The 20109-nt window shown below is 33.8% G+C and overlaps 1 protein-coding gene across 4 annotated transcripts; it reads left to right on the plus strand.

Moving 5' to 3' along the window:
• Nucleotides 1-7237: 7237 nt before the first annotated feature.
• LOC7475534 (protein WVD2-like 7) lies at nucleotides 7238-12376 on the plus strand. Of its 4 annotated transcripts, none has more exons than XM_024610507.2 (10): nucleotides 7238-7492; nucleotides 7766-8539; nucleotides 8799-9017; nucleotides 9150-9193; nucleotides 9272-9358; nucleotides 9445-9541; nucleotides 9637-9708; nucleotides 10003-10107; nucleotides 10938-10991; nucleotides 11451-11599. In XM_024610507.2, the coding sequence occupies exons 1-9, from the start codon at nucleotides 7439-7441 to the stop codon at nucleotides 10974-10976; spliced, it is 1491 nt and encodes a 496-aa protein (XP_024466275.1). In that variant the 5' UTR covers nucleotides 7238-7438; the 3' UTR covers nucleotides 10977-10991; nucleotides 11451-11599. The 4 variants fall into 4 exon arrangements, with proteins under 4 accessions (XP_024466275.1, XP_024466274.1, XP_002314812.2 ...); XM_024610506.2 differs by having other exon boundaries at nucleotides 7239-7492; nucleotides 9997-10107; XM_002314776.4 differs by lacking the exon at nucleotides 10938-10991 and having other exon boundaries at nucleotides 7240-7492; nucleotides 9997-10107; nucleotides 11451-12376.
• Nucleotides 12377-20109: the final 7733 nt, after the last annotated feature.

Consider the following 20109-nt stretch of genomic DNA (forward strand, 5'->3'; position numbering starts at 1 on the left):
TTCCCGGGTCATGCCTCGTGAGTTCAATGTCTATGATAGCTTTGAGCTGAGAGACATTCCATGTGGATTGCAGCCATTAAGTTTTGGATGTATACGGCAAATGTCGAACCAGAACGTTTGGTGGGGAAGAAAAAGAAATCGTGGAGGCATAGAAAATAGTTCTGTATCTGACGTTTTGATTATCTATTCCACGGAAACAACAACAACAAAAATATAAAAAAAAGCTCTACATATAAAAAATATTGTTAATTTATATGACACTGCAGAGATTTGATATGTTACGCTGCAATTAGTATTGCTAATTTCAGTAAAGTGATGTAGGGCTGTTTGGGATGTGAAGCAAGACTAGTTAGAACAGGGGTAAATTGTGCATTTAGCAAACAAAATAAAAAAAACGGGGATAAATTGTATTTAGCATATAAAAAAAAATAGTGAATTTATATAGCAGCAAAAAAAAAATTAGTGAAATAAGACATTTTAGATGTTAAAATTTAGAACCCCGGTGTTTAATTAAAAGTCACGTTTCTAAACAGTGACAACAAAAAATGTCGTGGTTTTAATTTTAATTAATATTATGTTTCATAACAACCGTAACATCAATTAAATTCAGGACCAATCGGTTAATTGATTAGAAAATAATAATAAAAATCACAAAACTATCAAAGATAAGGCTCATCAAGAAATGGCTCGCAAGGTCAATCTCAAACGCACACAAAAAAAAAATTTAAGTTAACGGGGCGAACAACATGTCATCTGCCTCAATTTCTCTTGAAAGAAATAAATGACGCACCGTCTGGATTCTCAGATTCCGATTACTATGGCGGTTGAAAAAACAAGGTTCATGTTTTTTACCTAAAAACTCATTTTCAACCTATTTTTTTACCCCAAAAATCTAAAAAAATCATAAAAACCTTGTTAAACCAATCCATGACTTAAAAAAAATACCTTAAAACCCGAAACCAAAAATCTTTATGGGCTTATATATGTTTTTTAGGCGTTTTCAATGTAAAAAAAACACCTAGTTTAAACTCCTCTTATCATATGAAACCATTTGACATAAAAATCAATTATGTTTGTGGTTGGAATAGTCATCAACAACAACTTTCTCTTTACACGCTGAAATTCAACGAGTCCCTCTCTCTCCTCTTACCTAAAAAGAACATGAAAAAAAAATAAAGTTTAGTATATAATTGAATTTTTGAAATTTAAAGAAATTGATTATCCAAGATCTAAAAAATATGGGTGATGAAAATGAACTTTAAGATAAATTTCAAAGCGGCTATCTATTTTACTTATTTTTTCACTTTAGTACTATTTTTATTCAATTCAACCTTTCCTGAAAAAAATTACAATTGAGTGCTGATTTGGATTCAAATGGCTAAATTATGCAAAATAAAAATTCAACGATCAAGTTGATTTTTTTTTGAAAAAAATACCGTTTCAGTCCACTATGATCTACGAGATGATGAATAGTAACTGCGCTGCAGTAAAAAAGTAGTTGTTTTAGTATATGTGTCAAATCTTATGCAAATATAACTGACTAATACTAAAACACAGGACATAGATTTATTTTTCTGAAAGGTTCTTTTTGTAGTATAATTTAAGAAATCCCATAATAAATAATTTATTTGAATTTTCGCTAGTATTTTCGGAGTTACACGTTGCTTGTCGTTTGCAACGATTTGCTTGCTAAAAGTGTCCAGTAATTAAGAGGGCTTGTATAATATCACTAAGGATCTAATCCATATTATTCAATCATAGTGAAGTTACTGCAATTCAATTAATTTATTTATTTATTTTAACTGAACCACCTTATTTTTTAAAAGGAGTAAATTGTATTAGTATGTTTGTTAATGTGATGTAAGGCTTATTTTAAGAGTATTTTTTAATTAAAAACATATTAAAATAATTTTTTTTAGATTTTTGGATTTTTTTATAATAATATATTAAAATTATTAATAAAAAACAATTTGAAAAACAAAAAAAAAAGTAACAAACGAGCACTTGGAATTTGAATTAAATTTACACTTGGTGGTTGAAGTGGACGCCACATGGAGATCCATCCAATCCCTCGTTTTCCAGCCATCTGATTTAATTCAACAGGATCAACGAGCCAGGGGCCTGCACGCGGTGCCATTAAACCAATCTTTAAGGGTGAGGTCCAGAGAAAAAAGGACCTTTTCATTGGATGCGCGCGTCAACGTTATCCCCAAAGGACAGTGTAAAGTCTTGCACGCATTCACGAGTCTGGCCACACTCATTCATGGAGAGAGACCACATGGAGCACGTGAAACTCACGTACATTCTCTACAAGAACATTACGTTTCAATGTATACTAAGGATTTATCACCTCGTCACATGGCCGTGTCACAATGTGAATCTTTAAATTAAAGTATGAGCACGGTATACATAATACTCACCGGCGACCGGCCCCGCCGCCTCCCTTGCCGTGCAAATCTCAAAACTCTAGTAAAACCACCTCGCCTCATGATTTTGTATCACTTGTTATATAGATTGTGGTTTGTGATATTATTATTGACGAGGTCATGCATAATTCTTCTATATGCAACTGTAGTCCTCGGTAATAAACAATTTCAAGTGTAGATGAGAAAAACACGTTGGGATCAGGAATCAAGCGTGGATGGATCTGATTACTGATTGGTTGTCTTTTTCTCTAGAAAGGAGAGGAGAGGAGACCTTTTCCATGGAGACACGCGTATTCTTGATGTCCAATGTTCATTGCCAGGCGGTACTTCCAACATGAGAGTCTGTACGTTCTTCGAGGAGCTGCATGCGTGCAGCTTGGCTGACCTTCCATTCCTCCTTCCCAACAACATTGGCAGTCAAGATGTTCGGCTGAACGGGATTGTCTGTCCTTCGACGGGAATTGTTATGCGCAACAGCCCTTCGAATCCTAAATTATCTAAAGAGGCGTGTAACCGGAGCAATCAATTTGTTTTTGTGTTTTAAAAGAAAGTTTGAAAAAATTATATTTTTTTATTTAAAATTAAATTTTATATTTTAAAATTGTTTGGTAGTGCTAATGTAAAAAATAAATTTTAAAAATATATTATTCTAATATATTTCTAACAAAAAAAACTTTCAAAATTAATTGATATTATGTTCTCGAACACCGTTATAATACTATTCATTTCACCCAGATCTACAGCAAGTGGGGAAAGGATTTATATCAAATTTTTTACCATGCCAAAACAAATAAAAAGTCTAAAAAGCACTGGAGTGCTTAGTTTATTTTGTTTTTCACGTTTAAGGTATGGAGCTATTTTTATTATGCAAATAATATTAAAAAAACAAAAAATCTTCTAGACGAAATGTATATATTTTTTGTTCTTAAATACAATCAAGTCATTTCATTATACTAAAAAATTATATTAATAATTTATCTCCAATTAATTTTATAATTCCCAATAAATCTTCAGGAAAAAAGATTTTACCTCTTATCCTAGATGTATTCAGTTTTTTTAAGAAGGGATTATTTTATTGTTTAAATCACTGTGTCTTGTGCTAGAGTGTTTCACTTTATTTTTTAAATTACATGATTTTATTGATTCAATCACGTGTCTTGGGTCCCCCCTTCCTGACTTTGATGATCAGGATCAAACGTGATAGTATCGACCATGAGGAGATCTGAACTCGGTTTACAAGGTCATGGGCGGCCCGGTACCATCCATGTGCCGGTACCCGCGAGACATGCACGGACCATGCACGTGCAATAATAGAATTCAGGATTTGTCCCTATTAGTAGTTGTAGTCCTGTAGATTACTGGTTTCCCGCCTCCGGTCCAGAAGGTTAACGCAAAATAATTAGATCCATGGGCCCCTTAATCAAACGGCTCCAATCATTGCATCAATCCATGGCTCCATCATTCGTCTAAAAGTTTTAGGGTCCCACCCTAGAAAACAATGTCAGATCCACCACTTTTGGGTGGTTCGCTCTTTTTTTAATCTTATTCAGTGGTGAGATCAGTGAAAGTCTCCTGTGAAAACTATGGTCTTCTTTGAATTATTACGCGTTAAAGGAGTGTGAGGTTGTACTTCAATCACTTTAAAATGTTTGGGTAACTTTTGATATTAAAGTTAGTTGAGGTGGGAGAAAATAGTTACAAAAAATATTCAGGTATAAGTAGAAGTGAAAATAAATTCTTTGTTTTTTTTTAATTTTTTTTTACAGGAAGAGAAGATGATCTTTGAGGTTTAAGACTATTTATATATTATTGACCTCGTATAGATGCGTGCCGTAGAATGATAAATGTGGGTGTCACCTATGGTTATACAAACATTATTATAACTTTACACATTACCATCGGATTGTTTCGTCACTGTTTAGATACTAATTTTGTTAGGAAAACATTCACTAACGACATTACATTCAGTTATTGTTCTTCAAAAAACTTCTTATTAGTAATTTCTATTATGTTGGTAAGTCTTATGTAATATAAACACCTATGAATTTACAGGTAAAAAAAAACTCGTCAAACAAAAAAACTTGCTGGCATTATTTAATAGGTAATTTCATTGATGAATATATCATATTACCGACACGTAAAATTATTTGTAATTCTATTGGTGATTGATTTTTTATTACCGACAACGAAATCTATCAGTGATTTATATATTGTCAGTGGCATTTCATGTAATGTTTTTCAACTCTTATAAACTTTTCGACATACTTGGTTCGTCGGTAATTTTGTCAGTAACGTGTTTAATATTTTTTTTAGAAAAGATCCAAATAAATAGACTAGAAAAAATTAAAAGAAATAAAACTAAAATAAAAGGATAAAAATAATAATAACATTCCTATTTTTTAAAAAAACAAATGGCAATACCTCCCCTATACTACCAAAAATCCATGTACCTACAAATATACATCAATAAATAAAGTCACAAATCAATTAATTTTATTTATAATTAATATGTTTTTATAAATTGATTATTTTATAAGATGAATAAGGCAAGGATAAACGAGACAACAAAATAAACAAGAAAATATAACATTCAAAAATATTTATTTTCTAACACTTAAATCACCTACCAAACTTTAAATCGAGACTTAATTTAATCCCAAAAGACACATTTTTTAACACATCATAATCAATTTCCTCCAAATTAACCCGAAATCCTAAACCAAAAAATAATTATTTTCTAAGAAGGTACCCATGTCAACTTTAAATTGAGTTGAGTTCAAATATAAAAACAATCTATTTTTATGAAAAACGCATCCTAATCAATTATTCCAATTTTAATATCAAATCTTAAATCTTAAATCACAATATTATTTTCTCCTAGCACTTGCATTACCAAGTAAACTTTAAATTGAGACTCAATTCAACAACAAAAAAAACTAATTATTTTATGAAAAAAGGTTTCTAGTCAATTTCTTCTAAATTTACACCAAATCCTAAATTCTAATTCATTCCTAACATACTAAAATTTTAGACATAACTTTAAATTAAGATTCAATCCAAGTCAAGTCCCAAATAGATATAGGTCAACCATCTTTTTCAGAAGTTATCCCTGCCAACATATCATTTTGCTCACCAACACATGACCATTTTACCGGTATATACCAAGGAACACAGCGAAGAAATATTCTATTAGTAAATATTATTGTAATTTACCAATGAAATTTAGAATTTTTTATCAATATTTTCTGTTGTATTTGTTATTTTTCTAAGTAGCGAAAACCACGGAAAACTTAAAAAAAAAAATTGCTATAGTTTTGAGTTTTTATGAGAACGTTGTTCATTGATGATGACGATAAGATGACAAATCTCTAGAGGATAAGTGGCCAGAAGATACAGTCTCATACATTAATTGCATGTACAATTTGTTTTCGTGGCCAGTAACGTATAAATCAGGTTTGATTAGAGAGAAATGCATTCGAGTATAGAAACCAACCTCGGGTGTACCAGTCGTATTCAAGGTCGGCATGTCCAAAAATTGAGTGTTTTGGAATTCTCAGGCCATCAATCAAGACTTTTAAGAACCTAAATCGAATTTTGAAAGAGTAATAGGCAAGCGAAATGTCTAAGCTAAATGAGAAACCGAATGGAGGTAAGGTTTATTTGCGATATCTGCACGATCTTTGTGGTATATATCATAACCCCTGGCCATCGTATATAATAGACGCAGAGGACGACGGTGGCTTTACATGTGGTTCAACGGTGATGATAATCCTTCTGACCTACCACAAAAAGGCTCAGCCTCTCAATTTTATCTGTTCCTTTCTTTTCTTGAAGGTGTTATCTTGTCAACGTCAGGCTACAATAAAGAGGAAAAGGGCGATATTGCACTCACTTCTTTAATGATTTTCCCTCTCCTCTTTCATTTTTATTGAAGATAGGATACCGGCTGTAGGTTTTCTGAAGTAGCTAATCAACTGCATGGTATAGCGACTGTAACCCATCCATAACCCTAACTCAATGAAGCATGCTCTAATGGCTGTTGAAAAATAAAGATCCTAAAAGTTCTAACTCTCGCTTTCACATCAACCCTAACTCTCTGTTGAAAGGCCTTGTTTGAAGGATCAGATTGAGTGGAAGCTAATGCCAAGTGCAGCGATAATCATGATAATATAAAAGAAATAAAACAATTAATTAACTGAATAAATAACTATTAATGGTAGATAATTGGCATATCTAGCAAACAGTCTCTATTTATATTTATATATTTAATTTAGACGTTTGCAATGAAATCCATTTTTTTCTTAAATTAAGAATGATTTTTTTTTAATAAAATCGATAGCAATTTCTCATCATATCAAATTTTAAGTAGATTATTCATATTAAAAAAAAACTGATATTATTAATAAATAAAAATATTTTCCCCACCTCTTTCTTAAAATTAAAATCCCAGATGATGGAGTAGAAGCAAAGCTAATTACTAATCAAGAAACACAAATTATTATAAATTCTAAAGAAGAAGGTTTCTTTTTTTTTGGGGAAATTTGAGAAGAGAAAAGCAAATAATAACTGTTAATTCACATTACGAATAGCAATACAGGATATGATACATATCTCTCACACACAAAACTTTCTCAGTTAAAGACAGCTGGAATGTCAGCAATTTAGTAGACTGCCACGAGGTCTACTAATCCTCCGTTTCTACTCCGTTAGATCAACCGCTCTGATCCAAAACCGAACCGTCGATCCCCAAATCTGAACGTGGAAACTAACGGAGTATTACCATAAAAAAAGAAAAAGAAAAGGGAAACAAGACAAAAAAGAGACTACCGGCACATGACATGATTAGGAAGAGATGGATGGGTGATCAACTTTTCAAGCGAAGCAAAAGCGCCCCCCTTTGCACCCTTTTATCTCAAGTCTCAACTGAAAAGAAGAAAAGAGAGCATCAGATCAATCCATGTCCTTGCTGCTACTGATCCCTCACTGCAAAGCTTAGTGCTTCATTTTAAGTGATGGCGGGAGAATTTCAAGAACCATTTAGCCTCAGCAACTGCATTAGCTTTCAGGTAACTTATCTTGTTCTTGAAAGTTATCTAATTTTGTTTTGACGTCTTATTTTTATTTACTTATCACCCAATATCAATTTTACTTGGAAAACTTTCATGTTCTCTCGTTCTGGGAGGAAGTTATCAATTTTTCTTCATTGTTCAGCAAAAAAAAAAAAAAAAACTTTTAGTTTGTGATACTTGAAATTGGCTTGCTTGAATTTTTTTTTGCTTGTTTGATGTTCTGCTAGCGAGGGTATATTATGAATTTGTTAACATTTCTGGATTGGACAGGTAGATTCTCTGCACTCTGGGTCCATATCCTTTGGAAGATTTAAGAGTGAAGACTTGTCTTGGGAGAGAAGATCGTCTTTTTCTCACAATAGGTATCTTGAAGAGGTTGAAAAATGCTCAAAACCAGGTTCTGTAATCCAGAAGAAAGCTTATTTTGAAGCCCATTTCAAGAAGAAGGGTATTCTGCGTCCGGATTCACTTGACGGCCTGAGTGGGAGGGGATGCCAGAACTGCGAAGATGACGAGTACGGAAATTTGGGTCAAGGAGAAGAAGATGATGATATGAACGGAAGTTGCAATTATTCTCACCGTGAGGATGATGTGCTGGAAAGTGTGGACTGTGACGAATTTGATTATGGAAATCAAGGAGATCAGTTTGATCATGTAAATGATGAGAGCCATCGTGCTTGCTTTGATGAGAGCCCTGAGGATCCGGATTATCATGGACAATTAGAGGTCATTGAATGTGAAAGAGAGGATCCTATTGTTCTGTCTTCTGAATCTCCAGTGGAAGCTGCTTTGGATGATGCTAATGTTTCGGTCAGAGGTGTGGGTGAATATGTTAAACCTGAGGAAGCACATCAAATTGAAACTGGACTTGACGAGTCGCATCTCAATAATGACAAACAAGAGATGGAAATGAAAGATAACATTAATGATAATGTTGCTAAAATAGATGAATCATCTGTGACAATTGTTCTGTCCCCAAAAAGTGGAACTGCCAAGGATCTTGACAACACTAGTCCAGTGCATCAACAAAATCTTTCTCCAAAGGTGTGTAAAGAAATAAAAAATACTACATGACTAATAAAAAATAAACGAAGCACGTATGCACAGGGACACAACACGAACAACAAAATGGCAGTAATTCAGTTTAATCTTGCATTCTGCAATGTCAAACTCATGCCTATATGCTCTTACTACTGTTATTCTTGCTACTGCTGTTGTTGTTGACAATTTCCATCCTTGTTATCATTTTATAATCGTGCTAAATTGACCCTGATTTGCGTTTCTTGATATTTTGTCATCCCAGCTGAGAGATTGTGTGGAAAGTAAATCCACGAACCCCAGAATGAGGTCTCCGATTAATGGCAGTCAATTCCAGAAGATCCTTAACAACGTGTCAAAAACTACTGCAAAAACTCAGAATAGAGGAGAAGGAGAAACACCACAAAGAGCAAAATCAGAAAAGCAGTCATCACGAGCTACCACTCCTACTAGACGTACGTTGCATAGAGCTAAAAATGAAGAGGTAAGCATTTGGATTAATTTGTTATCGATATTCTAAACTGGCTGATTTTTCATTTTCAATTTGACTTTATAGTTAAAAACGCTCTTTTTGGCGTTTGCTTTTATTTACTTCAAAATTTATTTTTGTGCTCAGAATTCTGAAAGTGGCAATTTAAGGTTACATCCTGTGAATAGAAGGTACTTTCTGATTCGTGCAAATTGCAAACCTGCATCTTCCATGTTTTCGGCCTTAAAGATGTCTGTATTGTTGTGCAGTGAAAGGGCATCAAGAGTAAATAAATTTGAATCCCCACCATCTAGATCAAAAAAAGTTGAACCTATGTCTCATCTAAGAGCGAACAGGTCCATAACATACATCATCAGTTGATGCTCTAATGGTTTAACATTTTTTATTTCCTGAACTTAGATGTAGAGTAATTGTGATGCAGAAATAAGCAGATTGTTAATTCAATAAAGCCAGACACAATGCCATGCGCTGCAGCCTTCAGTTTCAAAAGTGATGAAAGAGCAGAAAGGCGAAAAGAGGTGACCAAGCTTGCTGTTGTTCGGAATTTAACTGTTCTGTGGCTAGCAGTCAAATTTAAATGCTCAATCCTTTTCTCGTTTGTTATATGATTCAGTTCTATATGAAGTTGGAAGAAAAATTGCATGCTAAGGAGGCAGAAATGAATCAGATTCAAGCAAAAACACAAGTACGTAAAAAATTCTCTAATAGCTGGCTCTTGTTGCTGTCAGTAAGTGCATTGATATTGTACTTGCTCTTGTGATACTTCATTATGTCAAAAGAAGATTGCTACATTATACGCCGAGTCTTCTACAAAGCCAAATTTTAATAATCTTCTAAAATTCTCTAATTGTGATATAGATCATCCCTCAATGAGAATGAAGCTTGTAATGGACTCAAGCGTATCTTATAGCAATTTGATATATCTTTTCCATAATTCTATCTGTATCAGATGCATGAATTACTGTGTTTGTAGGAACAGAAGAAGGCTGAAATTAAAAAATTCAGGGAAAGACTTAATTTTAAAGCTGCACCCATGCCTTCATTCTATCGTGTTGCTGTATCACCAGGCTCTGATGGGAACAAGGTACAGCGCATTAGCAGTTTTGGCATTTTGATGCTGTCTTATTATAGCCTATATCTATGGATACATAAGTAATAAATTCAATCTGTAACGTTGTGTGGGTGTGTGCTTGGTAAAATATTGTGGTGTTTGAATTTTTTCTGCTTTCCATTACAAGTGATCCTAATTATTGTAGATATGAGACCTGCATACCGTCTTAGTTAATCTTAGGGTTATTGTGTATTTGGTTTTACTCAAAAACTGTGTGTTTTACCTTGATCTCACTTGTGGAATTGGTTTGCTTCTTGTTTTATTTTAATGCAAGTCTCATAAACTTTAATTTGATATGAATCTCGCCAGCAGTATATATGTGCGTGCTCATTCACATATTTCCAGATATATATTGTTGTTGAGAAAGAACGATGCAGTGGACAACTATTTATGAAGAGGAAACTAATGTAAAATGAGAAAGTAAATAATTTTAAAGCGCCTAGTTAGCTTCCTCCTGCTGTTCAGATTGCATCATGTTGACTTCTTGAAATTGCAAGAACTACAGAGCAATTTCAGTTTCATAGCATTCGGATAATATAAGTTGCCACCAAGGAGTTGTAAATGTTGTTGATTCGCCTTACCGTACATTCACATTGTACCATCTTCATCTTAAGATGCTTTGAAGTGTTGTGCGTTTACTTGATATTTGTTCAAAGCATATTTTATCACCTCATAAAAAGTTCTTTGCCAAGTGTCCAAGGTGTTGATATAATGGTTCCATCTGTTAGACATGGTTTGAAGCTGTAATACTAAGAATGATCAAAGTGAAATGAGTGTAAACTTACACGTGGTTATGCTTGTAGGACTTAGTTATAAATCAGAGAGAGATTGGTCATGGATAGAAAAAAGAAGGAAAGGTCAGTGAAATGACTAGCAAGTTCTTGTATTATTATTCTCTCTCCCTGGGGCTAAAAAACACGCACATCTATAACAAACTTGAAGGATGAAACCCTATGGAATGGATGGGGAATCCTATATGAACTTTCTACTTATTGTTAATAATAGCATAGTAAAAGAAAATGTGAGAAAAAAAAGGTATGTGTTGTCATCAAAATATGGTGAATAGAGATTTTATGAGAATGTCATGAAATTAAGGTGGCTTTCATCACCAGATCATTAGTTATATTCTCTATAATGTATTTTCACACTCATCAATATCTTCATAGTTCAGCCTCAAGCCCTTCTTTGTAATTTTGGAAGTATGACTGTTAAGGCTGATAGTTTGTTCTTTTCCTCGAGCAGTTCTGTGTTTTGTTATCTGCGCTTTACACTATTAGTTGGCAGAAATAAATTCAGCTTTTGTACTTCTATCTCAGGCTTCATCATCTAAAACCAAACCAGCTAAAGCACAACACAGGTCAACAAGTCCAGGGAGTGGAGCTGCTGCGAGATCACAATTACTTTCAAGGACTGGAAATGACCAAGCCGTCACTGCTAATGAATCTGTAAAACCTACTAACCAGCCGGATCCCTCAGGAAGGACTGATCATCAGGCAAGAAATGTTTCTGAGGCTCGTGAAACTAAACCAACCAACAATAATAGGCACAAGCCAGAAGCTGTAACTAAAATTGGTGTCACTGGTAAGAATGAAAGAGGGAAGGTGAAGGATGCTAGTTTGCAAAGGCATCAAGTATCAGAAAATACCAGAGTATCAAAAGACCTGAAGGTTGAAGGGAAAGCAAAAACGAGAAGCCACAGAAGTAACAGCGAGATGTTGAGGAAAAGTATAAAACACATTGAAATTGGAAGCAATACTGGAAAGGGTAATCTAGCTGTTGGTGTAGCCATCCTGAATTGAGTGATTTTCTATATTTTCCAAATATACGACACAGTCGTCTATCATGATATTGTTAGCCTGTTTGATACCATGAATTTGAATACAAGTCCAATGGAGCGAAGGTCAAATCAGGACAGACAACAGCTATTCTTTATCAGCGGCAACGAAATGACAAATTGTCTCAATCAACTGACGGTAATAGCATTTTCCCTCCATGTGTGCAGCGAAATCAACAATGTCGATGGAATAGGTAAGAATGGCAGCTTGTTTCCTTTCATTCTTGCTACCTCACCAACAGAAGTGAGTCTAGTTTGTATCAGGTGCATTGCCTCTTGCATTAAAATCTGTGCTGAGCATCTGATATATAAGAATGCGATAATGGCAGCAAATCATATAGTAAAAACCATGAACTTTATTTGATTTTCTTTTTCAGGTACAATGAACTATGAGATAACCCTTATTTACGCGATGAAGCATTTTTTATACTAATTCATTAAAAGAAAAAACAAAGCATCCATATATCTGAAACTGGATTATGTCCAACCCATGTATGTCATGAAATGGGGGAGGCTTGATTCGCCAACTTACATCGATGGTCTGTATCACGAAAAAAATCTACAACGAAGGACAATAAACAGAATGGAGAAAGAAGGTATGCCAGGAAATGATGTCACAAACCTTGGACAAATCACCCTTAAGCAGAACTTCTAAACTGTGGCAACAGGATCGCCCTTATGCAATAGAGAGGCTGCGTGATGATGCATCCCATTAAGTCTATAACATCAGGTATTTGCATGCTAAAATTAGGCTTTAATGCTTGCATTTGATCTGGGATTAGTCAACTGGTAATTATTACAAAACTTGACCGCTACCTCAAAGAGTGGCCATTACAGTTAAAGTTAGTCTTTATTGATAGAAATGGTGGGCCGAAAACATTAAAGTTAGTCTTTATTTGTGCTGAAAGATGTGGCCATTACGCCGGAGAAAGTGTGATATCTGCTCCAGCACATTGAAAATAACCCTCTCGGCTAAATGGAAAGTAGGACCCAGGAGGCATATCCTTTGCAAATTTAGCCAAGTGATGGGTAAAGAGGCCATTTGATGCGTGTGTGTGTATGTATAAGCTAACCTGTAGGATTACTTAACTAATTCCAGACTTTTACAGATTGACTAATATTAGTGTTTGCCTGATCATTTAAAAGAGAATCTGATATTCTTAATATTATATCATGAGAAATGATATTCTTTACTTTTAAGGAATTTCATCCTGCTGATCATGTTGTAGGTATAGTTCACATGAATCATGATTTGTGTGACCTATTTTATAATTCGCCGAGGAGTAACCAAATGCAGTAGAGAAAGCACTATACTGAAGATTATATGGATCCTTTGAGAATTAAGATAGGCAACAAGTCTAGAAGTAGTTTTGTTTTTGCATTTTAAAAACAATTTTGAAAAAAAAAATATTTTTATTTTTTCTTTACTTTAAATTAATTTTAAACAAACGTTAGACTCCATAATGGAGTAAATATTCTTAGTTCCTAAATCTCCATCAAAAAGAATTACCAGTGTTTTTGAGAGTATATATAATGATAAAAAAAGAGAAGGAAAATAATGCTACTAGAAAATAATTCTAGTTCCTCCACAAATTCTAGAATCATGAATGTTCTAGCCCACCACTATGGTTCATATCTGTATAAGTAAATTTTCTCATTCAAACAAAACAAATGATATATTCGATGTTAAATAATTATTTTTACCAAAAACATTGAGGTATAAATAAAATAAAATTTTAAGATATAATTTATTTTATTATTTAAGAATGTAGTGGTTATAAAATCTCCAAGAACATCGAGAAAAAAAAGATTTTCAGGAAAAAAAAAAAAAAAACAATACCACTGTCAAGTGTCAATAAGAAAAAAGCAAAGAAAGGAAAGCAGATTACTTTATAGCTTAATTAAGTATCACCAAACGAAAAGGCAAACTTCTGGGACCACCTCCTCCGCATCTTCTTACACTTCACTTCGTCCCTCGCATATCGAAGTTCTTGCAATAAGAAATTAAAAATAGGAAACGAACAACTAAACAATTCACTTGCAATTAAACCCTTGCTAATCGCTTTCTACAACTAGAAAAAACTTGGCAATTAAAATGTTGATGCTGTATCCTCTCCCTCGCATGACATAAATTCAAATATTACAACTACTTAAACCTAATTATATATTTATTAGCATACAGGCGATAAATTGCGTACATCAAATTTTTCAATCACTTTAACAGCCAAAAAAAAGATACAGAAAAGCAAAAGCAATAATATTAGATGTGCCCATCATAAGAGTTGACCTTGGAAGACTGGTTGCCGAAGAAACATCGTCTTGATGAGGAGGCTTCCTGTAGTAGAAGGGAAAATAAGGCAAGATAGGATCAGGAGGTGGAGGACCATTAAAGTTGTTACCAAAAGGTGGTGGATAGTAGTATGGTAAATTTCCAGTCGGGGAAGGGTATAAAGGAGGTGAAAATGTCCCTGCTGACTGAGATGGCGGAGACGGTGGTGTTGTGACAATCGGGGTACCAGTCCCGGTGGGGGGAGGATAACAAGGATAAGGACACTCGCCGCTGTCGGACGTGGTCAAGCTAGGAAGATTGACAAGTATGGATGTGAAGAAGAGGGCGGGGAGGATTAGGCATAGGTTAAAATCCATGTTGCGAGGGAGGAGAGGAGAGGAGAGGAGAGACTAGAGTGACTGATGAAAAGAAGGGGGTAGTGGGTGATGTTATGTGGTGTGACTGATTATAAACTTTTGGTTATTTAGTGTTTTGTCATGGCTCACAAAGTCAGGAAAAAAAGAAAAGGAAAAGGGGGCTAAAGGAAAGAAGGATTAAAAAGCAAGTTATCAACCATTTTGGTGGTAATCCAGTGGTAACAGTTTAGAACTAAGAGATTTGCTTTTTCTATGGTCTCAGGTTCGAGTCATGTGGTTACTCATATGATAGCCACTAGAGGCTTACATGGTCGTTAACTTCAGGGCCCGTGGGATTAGTCGAGGTGCGCGCAAGCTGGTCCGGACACCCACGTTAAACTAAAACCAAAAAAAAAAACAAGCTATCTCTACTATTGAGCTAGTGTCTTTATTTCGGTGAAGAGGTTAAGCCTAGGCAGTCACCATGAAACTCTGAACTTGACCCCCAATGACCTTAGCATGAAGGCATGGATGGGCTCCTGAGATAATGATACAGAAAGCTTGTCGCAAAGATGTGCAAATTGTCATTTAAGTAATGCTCATGAGAAATAACCAATCAATTCTTCCTTCATCTGTTTATTTTTTTCATGTTCTAGTCTCAGCTAGCGCAGTCTTAGCTTCACAAGATGTGGCAGAAGAAAATTAGCTAGGACTTCAATGTTTTCTTCTGGTTACAGCTAGGCCTTCGTTTTGAAATGTAACAACATATTTGTCCTCTAACCAGATACGATTTTTCTTATGTTTATAACTTGGAAAGATTCCCTAGGTATGAGGTCATTTTCAATCATCTACTTCCTTTTCTTAAAAAACTAGAATTAATTATAATGTCTCATCTACTTCCTGATAGTAAATAGCAACGACAATGGATGGATTAAAACACTCTCAAATCACTACTTGTGACTCCAAACCCTCCCTTTCACTGATACTCTTCCTCGCCCACTCTACCAAAATTTGCTGAAAACAGGGGCCATGTACTTAACTGTATTAGCGTTTTAGTGATGCGCTTGGTCACCGGCCGGACAATGACATAAACAAAAGATTATATCAGTATATATATATATATATATATATATATATATATATATATATATATATATATATATATTTATCTCGTCAACAAACCATAATAATGAACATTGATCTACAAACAAAAACAAGTTTCCAAGGCAATGTTGATTTGAATAACAATGCCTCACATCACAGTTGCCAATGAGTGATCTACTTGGCTCAATGGTACTCACGTTGCCTTTTCCTCTGGAATCTGGAGTTCAAGACTTCCCTTTGTAAGGGAAAAAAAAAAACAAGAAGAAGAAGAAGACACCTCTCAGTTCGAAGGATAGCCATGGTTTGGATGACTAAGTGTATGTATTATATACTAAATGCCTCCTTTTCTAAGAACTGCTGCTCCTGTTGATATAAATTATTTAATTGTACGTCACAAGCAAACTTTAGTTATTGATTTTAAAGAGAGTGAATTTTTATATGGCAGAAGAACGTACTGGTTGAAATTCGTGTATGCCGTCTTGGATCGTCACACACTGTGTCTTCAATATTCAAAAGCATATGCATTTTGAAGATCTCAATTTAATTTCCTTCGAGTTCTTATGTGGGTATGGCTGGCTGCCTGGAACTCATCAAAATTGTGCTTTCCTTTTCCCTCTTCAAGTTTTGATCTTGAAACGATATCGATCGATGATATCTGAGCATAAAGATTCAACAAAAGCAATAATTTTTTGAGAATTTATCATCCGAACAAACCCATCGGGGTGTGGTTTTAGTTAGAAATGAAAATATATACCTACTCTACGATCATGTCCTCTTAAGGATTGTGGTGTTCAATTATTGAACGAGCCAGTAGAAAAAGATAGCAGCCAGTTGAAAGAGTCCAATCTGATGACTTATTATTTTGCTTGCTTTGAAAGTCTGATTCCAATCACCAAAAACTGATTCCCCAGGCAATAAAAAATCATAGGGTGGAGCTGGAAAATAAACAAATTGAGTGATCTTGACGTCTTCGTTAACTTCCAACATAAAATAATTACTACTACATTTCATGAACATAATGGCTTCCCATATATGATAATTATTTATAGAACATCCACATTAATATTGGAACACAATAGAAATAAATAACCAAACAACCCTTGGGAGATCTCTAGAGAAAATTAATTAATAGCCCTTTCTTTTATGGTTGCATTTTCTATGAAAATACGATTGAAGTTGTGTTTTTTAAAAATTTAATTTTTTAAAAAGGTTAATTTTTTATGTTTTTAGATTGTGTTAATATGTTGATGTGAAAAATAAAATTTTAAAAATAAAAAAAAAATTATTTTAATATATTTATATAAAAACAAAAACTTTAAACCATTACCCTACAACACTACCAAACACCATCGAAATCGTCTTTTTCCTCAATTTCATCGTGTCCATGGAACTAGCTTCGTAGTAGTTGCTTGCTTTCTTTCTTTTCTTCTTTAATTTTCCTTAAATGAGCACTTATTTTGACTTGGAGGAGGTAGTAGTTAAAGCTACAATAAAAAAATGGTTCCAATTTCCAAACCCATGGAGCATTTAACAGCTGTTAGTGTGCGTGTTTTGTTTTCATTTCCGTCCAGAAACAGTGTAGCTGAAATGAATTACTACAGGTCAAGGTTCTCAAAGCACAAACACCAACCTCTCATCCTATAAGCTTTATAGGATAACCATATATAACCTTCTTTGGGCTGTTTTATTTCTCTGGCTTCATAGCGAAATCCTTAATTTAATTTTCAAACTGTAGAAAATAGGATCATCGATCGAACCCCAAAAGGGTGACTGACAAAGTTAGTAATTTTCTTTATCTTACTTCTCCGTTCCTAATGGAGGCGACTGCAGCTCGTTGATTTCATCCATGGCAATTAATAAGAAAGAACAGTTCTTTTTAGGAGCTGTGGATTCTCTCTACATGTGTGTGTGGGTGGGATAAATTCAGCTTGTCTATCTATTGTCTATACACCCATTTTAATCACACAGACAATATTCAGATCGATCAGTTCCCCTTCATTAGCATTTCTTTTTCTTTTTGTGCAGCAGTACAGGTTGTTGTGTTCTATTATTTTCGAGTTTCGACCAAGAACAATTGATCATGGTATGTATACCTGAAAAAGGTGAATGCTACTTTTCTTCTTGACATTTTCCAGTCGGTGTGCACGACGACTTTTCCACCTCTCTCAGTTGTTTTTTTTTAATAGTGATAAAATTCTACCATAAGTAAAATTTATATAAATATCTTTGAAATTAAACAAGTACAATAAAGGCAATTTTTAGAAACCGTGATATTAAACAATCTATGGACAAAATTAGGACTTCCCAAGCCACTTAATTATGTAATCAATTACCGGTGTGCAAGTCAAGTCAAGATAAGAGTTATTTCGTTCCTGACAATTTTATGCACTGATGCCGGAAAAGTGCAAAACATTAGCGTGCAGTTTCATAATTGAGCAATTATACATCAGTGTGACGCCTGATAACATAACAAAAAATAAATAAATTCAAATGCACCCATTACTTGCAAATTTCATAACCAAAAGCAAGATTATATTTGGTATTGTAATTGCGGTTTTAAAAGATATTTTTTTAAAAACTTATAAATTATAGTTTTTTACTTAACTAATGTTCTAATTTATTTTTATGATACTCATACAAAACTGTAACTGTGACATGTATTAATAAACTAAACACTCTCAAACTAAATTAAGTTTTAACCATATTGTACTATATTTTCAAATGAACTTTTAAATTAGTCTAAAATAGTTAAGTGTGTATTTGGTAATACAGTGCAGAGTATTTTTTAATTTAAAATACATCAAAATGATATTTTTTTTATATAATTTTTATTTTTTATATCAATTCATTAAAACCAATAAAAATTATTAGTTTAATGTTTTTTTTTTAATTTTTTTAAAAAAAATACTTAAAAAAAACCACGTTAACAAACACTTCTTTAGAATTAGTGAAAGATAAACTTGAAAAAAAAGGGGGCAAAGCTAATCAATCAATCATGTTGCAATAAAGGGGGGGGGAAACCTCGTCATTAGAAAGGATCTGGTCTTTGTTCAGGCAACCAACCTGGAAAGTCATCAATTGCTAGATGTTCAATGTCCAGGTCACCTCCTCGAAAATCGAACCCCATCTTCAACGATTTTTCGCTACTGAGATCTTGCACAAAGAGGTCAATTTTGGGCATATCAGTAGAGATGTGAGCAAAGTCGCAGGTTATTCGGCAAAAAATGGCCGTCAATTAAGAACCCAATTGATATTCATAGCCTGGCTTAAATTCTTTCTTTTTAACTCCTGCTACTAGCCATCTTCTGGACGGCCCTGCCTTTAGTTTCTTTGTGACCTGTTCTTGTTTTTTATATAATCTCGTTGCTTGTCAAAAAAAAAAAAAAAACTATATTAAACATGATATATTATTATATCTGTAAAATTAACTATGATACTAAGAAATTGTTTGGGAATACGGTGCAAACCGTGTTTCTAAAAAATTCAATTTTTTTTGTCTTGCTAAAATTTAATATGTTTTGGATCGTTTTGATGTGCTGATGTCAAAAATAATTTTAAAAAAATAAAAAAACATCATTGGCATCATTGGCATTTAAAGTTATTTGAAAAGCAACCGCAACTACACTGCCAAACATATTCTAAAAGACCCAAATGAGAGTCACGGCTCCTCTAAATTTAAAATGCTCTCTTAAAGTTCAAAAATAATTTTGATAAAACTCTTACAATGTGTTTGGAAGCCAATTAACAGGGGAAAGAAAGAGGGAGGATTGAAAGTGAGAGGAAAGAAACATTTAAAGAGAGAAAACAGCTTTCTCTTCGATGCTTGGATGGAGGGGAATTTGGAAGGAAAGAATTGATAATGAAAATTGATGCAATTACATTTGTATCCTTCATGATGGCCAGGGGAAATTTTTTTAAGGGTTACAATAGGTAATTGCACACATTTTCCCTTCACTTTTTGGTGGGCACACGGGAAATTTTCCCTTCCTTCCTCCTTTCTCCCAAACAGAGGAAAGACTTTCTATCCTTATTCTCTTTCCCCCCATTCCTTCCTCTGACTTTTTACTCTCCCAAACAATACGTTGATATTTTTATATATATATAATGGTCCATTTTTAAATTAAAAAAATTCACTTTAATCCATTTTTTAAGTTCTATCATGAATTAGTTTGAATTTTAACTATTAAAATTTCATTACTGCAGGTAGCAGGTAATTCAAATGTTTTTAAAATTAGGTGTCTTCTTTAATAAATGGAGCAACCTAAACCATTGATTTTCTATGAGAGGATTAAAATCAATAATAAAAAAAAGTCTGGTTTACATGGGGTCGCTAGGATTACATTGATTTTCTATGAGAGGATTGAAAAGCAACCATTTTTTTTAAAAATTTTTTTTTATGTTTTTAAATCGTT

The sequence above is a fragment of the Populus trichocarpa genome, chromosome 10 (genome assembly GCF_000002775.5).
Source record: "Populus trichocarpa isolate Nisqually-1 chromosome 10, P.trichocarpa_v4.1, whole genome shotgun sequence".
NCBI lineage: Eukaryota > Viridiplantae > Streptophyta > Magnoliopsida > Malpighiales > Salicaceae > Populus > Populus trichocarpa.